The sequence below is a fragment of the Notolepis coatsorum genome (genome assembly GCF_963971535.1).
Source record: "Notolepis coatsorum genome assembly, chromosome: 2".
NCBI lineage: Eukaryota > Metazoa > Chordata > Actinopteri > Aulopiformes > Paralepididae > Notolepis > Notolepis coatsorum.
In genome coordinates, this window is record NC_140166.1 from 65858224 (window position 1) to 65862597 (window position 4374).

Here is a 4374-nt window from a genome sequence, read left to right on the forward strand (position 1 = left end):
TACAGATAATTGTGTTGGTTGAACAGATACAAATAAATAAAATTAAATAAAATTTATTTGTAAGGCCCGACAACACGCGTTAATGTCCTCATGGGCCGGACACGTCTTATTTAAACAAGTCAAGAGAAACATCACAATAAGTCAAGAACAAAACAAAAACACCATAAAGTCCAATTTTTTTATAAATGCAACACTCCCAGACATACCCCACACGAAGGTACTTAAGGATCTCCCTAAGCATGTACAGATACAATACAGATACATATAATTGTGTTGGTTGAACAGATACAAATACAGATACAGATAATGACGTCTCCGCACCCCCCCCCCCACCCCCCCCCCCCACCCACCCACCCCTAGTAGCCAGGGTAGTTTTACATACAGCCGCAATTTATTTTACAATGGATATCCACAAAGAAATATCCTCTAGACTTACATTGTATTTTGAATTTAAGTTGACATAAAAACATTTGATATGATTCTTCAATTTTTTTTACTCCCCAAATTAAACAGTGTAGCTGTTAAGAATCCTGCATGAACCGACTCCAGCCCCTCTCACATGCACTAAACTGAAATTATTTCAAATAAATGCTAGATTATCGATAGTATATGTGTACGTATGCACGCTGGTGCCGCGAGCTGAAAATCGATTCTCTTAGTTCCTGATCGCTCGCACAGCCAAACAGCCATGTCACATAAAGGGGAAAAGCTTATATCTCTGTGAAAACAGGTCTGATTATCCTAAGACTGCTAAAATAGATTCCTTACCTGAGATCAGATGGTATCCAAACAGATTATTCCAATTCCTGATCGCCATTCCAAAAATCGATCATTTTATTGATCCAATGCTACGTACTGTAAAGACATATTACACGCTGTTCTGATGGTCCACAATGACTCCGAGCGTCTCGGGGTACATGCGTGAGAAGTAAAATGTGGATTCCGGAGTTTTTTTTTCTCATCCATTTTCATTGAGTCCATTCCAAAAGGGTGCATTACCATCTGGGAGACGATAGGGGGCGCGTTTTTCACATCTGAGCGCCTGGTGGGGCTGGTTTCCCAACGGTAGACTCGGTTGATGAAATATGAATTCAGATCGCTAATAAAAAAAATCTCCAACATTTTGGGAAATTCGCTTATTTGGCATCTACCCTGGACTTAGACAAGAAGATAGATACCTTTTTCTTCTCTGTGCATGCAGTAGGAGTAGGAAGACACGCACCGTTAGCCTAGCTTAGCGTCAGTCACTGGAAGTAGGTTCCTCCATTAGCCTAGTTCCAAACGTCTTCCTACTCCTACTGCATGCACAGAGAAGAAAAAGGTATGCATCTTCTTGTCTAACTCCAGGGTAGATGCCAAATAAGCTAATAATTTCCCAAAATGTTGGAGTTTTCCTTTAAGTCCAGGCAGTGATACCCTGACCAAAACCTCATAGTCAACCTCAGTCATTGTAGAATTCTCCCGTCATGCATCTATCTTGGTTGCTGTACCCCATTATTGTTTCTTAAATGTTCTCACATGGAAGCAAATAGGCACACTGTAATACAAAAATCTCACAAATGATGGATTGAAAGACAGTTCATCGCTCAATCCAACACCTTACAAGAGAAGATATTAAAAAAAAAAAAAAAAATTATAAATAAAATCCTTTGTGGGGTTGGAGCACAAACTACAACCTCTACAATAGCTGTACTGTATGCGTGTCATCAAAACGTCACTGCTTCAAGAATTCAGGAAAAACTGCATAACTTTTCCATTGACACCCACTGTTTTTTCCACGTTTGTGTGTGTTTCAGAACCCGCCCCAAGGTGCAGTTCAACGGTTACGCGGGCCACGAGAATTCCAACGGCCAGGCATCGTTCGAGAACCCCATGTACGACACCAACATGAAGCCGACCGAGGCCAAGGCCGTCCGCTTCGACACCACGCTCAACACAGTGTGCACCGTGGTATAGCAGCCAACTGAATCGGCCCTCCCGACCTCCGAAAAGCCGGACTAATGGTATAGTCCAACCCCCCCCCCCCCCCCTGCTGCAGTGTGCACTGTGCTTTACCCCAACGTCAAGGAAACGGAAGAGAAAGAGAGAACAACACAATGCGGATTGGACTCGGTCACCCAGACAATCCACTGTGTTCCAGAGTGGTCGGATAGTGCCTGGAACAATCCAGCCCCACAGTGGTACAACCCAACTCTCCCCACAGTCTGAAGAGTGGTATAGCCCTGGAACCAATAAAGTCGTCGCACGATGGAACTAGTAGCAGGACCAGGGTTCTCTTTCACATCTGTTGTTATTGAAGAGAATAGAAAGAACGGACACGTGAATGAATTAGGCCGGTCGCCATCGTTAACCACTGGACTCCACCATTGGGTTGTTGACGTCCAGAACACTTTATTCAGACCTCTACACGACAGGAGCTCGGTACGGGCAACACTATAGGCGCTTTCGGACCAACCGGTTCTGGGGACTCCATGAGAGGAACTAACCCACTGGGGAGCTCAACCTGAGAACTACATACTGTACCTTCAGGGTCTGTTTGTATGCTCACTGCCGATAAGCGTGAGGAGGTGACGTAAGACGACCTCTGCCTTCCCCCCAGAGACGGTGGCTGGACGTGTAGTGAGAAAGCGTGGCTGCGTTCCAGTTTGGCCAAACGGTGAACATCGGAAATAATGTTTAAATGTCACCTATAATCACAACAACACTGCGCTTGACGTATACAATCTTGTTGTAAAAGTAATTGTTTACTAATGCTTAGTAAACTAAGCATTTCCTGGTTGATGAGACAAGATGAGAGTGCTAAAATGGCCAATACGCTAACTTTAAATCATTAACCCACAAACATGATGTGTGGATGTGTGATTGGTGTAACTTAAGAGAGGAACATTTATTTGAATGGTAATGGGGCGTTGGCATGTCTGCTCTCCGAGCACACTTCCTTGAAGTAGGAACTAAACAAATCAATCAAAGTGGCGTTATAAGAACGTCATGGATCACCGTCCTCAGTTCCTGAAGTGCGGACACAAAAAGGGGGTAGTTCCTCCAATAGTTATTAGAACTATGAAAAGGTTCCTCTGGTCCGACAGTGCCTACTGCCTGCATAGTGGGTCAACACCCCTGCAGTCTAGAGAGTGGTATAACCCAGCCCCTTCCTTATACACACGGTAATACCCCTGCAGTCTAGAGAGTGGTATAACCCAACCCCTTCCTTATACACACGGTAATACCCCTGCAGTCTAGAGAGTGGTATAACCCAACCCCTTCCTTATACACACGGTAATACCCCTGCAGTCTAGAGAGTGGTATAACCCAACCCCTTCCTTATACACACGGTAATACCCCTGCAGTCTAGAGAGTGGTATAACCCAGCCCCTTCCTTATACACACGGTAATACCCCTGCAGTCTAGAGAGTGGTATAACCCAACCCCTTCCTTATACACACGGTAATACCCCTGCAGTCTAGAGAGTGGTATAACCCAACCCCTTCCTTATACACACGGTAATACCCCTGCAGTCTAGAGAGTGGTATAACCCAACCCCTTCCTTATACACACGGTAATACCCCTGCAGTCTAGAGAGTGGTATAACCCAACCCCTTCCTTATACACACGGTAATACCCCTGCAGTCTAGAGAGTGGTATAACCCAACCCCTTCCTTATACACACGGTAACACCCCTGCAGTCTAGAGAGTGGTATAACCCAACCCCTTCCTTATACACACAGTAATACCCCTGCAGTCTAGAGAGTGGTATAACCCAGCCCCTTCCTTATACACACGGTAATACCCCTGCAGTCTAGAGAGTGGTATAACCCAACCCCTTCCTTATACACACGGTAATACCCCTGCAGTCTAGAGAGTGGTATAACCCAACCCCTTCCTTATACACACGGTAATACCCCTGCAGTCTAGAGAGTGGTATAACCCAACCCCTTCCTTATACACACGGTAATACCCCTGCAGTCTAGAGAGTGGTATAACCCAACCCCTTCCTTATACACACGGTAATACCCCTGCAGTCTAGAGAGTGGTATAACCCAACCCCTTCCTTATACACACGGTAACACCCCTGCAGTCTAGAGAGTGGTATAACCCAACCCCTTCCTTATACACACAGTAATACCCCTGCAGTCTAGAGAGTGGTATAACCCAGGCCCTTCCTTATACACACAGTTTAAATGGCAGAAACGTCAGGGTGTTTGGTTCAAAAAGCAGTTACACTTCACTACAAGATTAATTGACTTGTTAGGATGGACATATTTGACAGTATACCCAGTCAGCCAGATAACTGTGATGATGATGAGTACGCTTATTAGACATACATAATGTTGGTTCTTGGGGATGACGTCGTTCCAATAACCTTTACCAGTTTGC

General features: G+C 44.9%; 1 protein-coding gene across 1 annotated transcript in view; it reads left to right on the forward strand.

Annotated features, from left to right (window-relative positions):
- LOC311223412 (CUB and sushi domain-containing protein 1) overlaps positions 1 to 1956 on the forward strand; it is a gene marked incomplete at both ends in the record, with an annotated part of 179579 nt that extends 177623 nt beyond the window's left edge. The window contains one exon of the mRNA XM_084308200.1: positions 1797 to 1956. Within this exon, the coding sequence (XP_084164326.1) occupies positions 1797 to 1956 (160 nt within the window). The remainder of the gene's footprint in view (positions 1 to 1796) is intronic.
- Positions 1957 to 4374: the final 2418 nt, after the last annotated feature.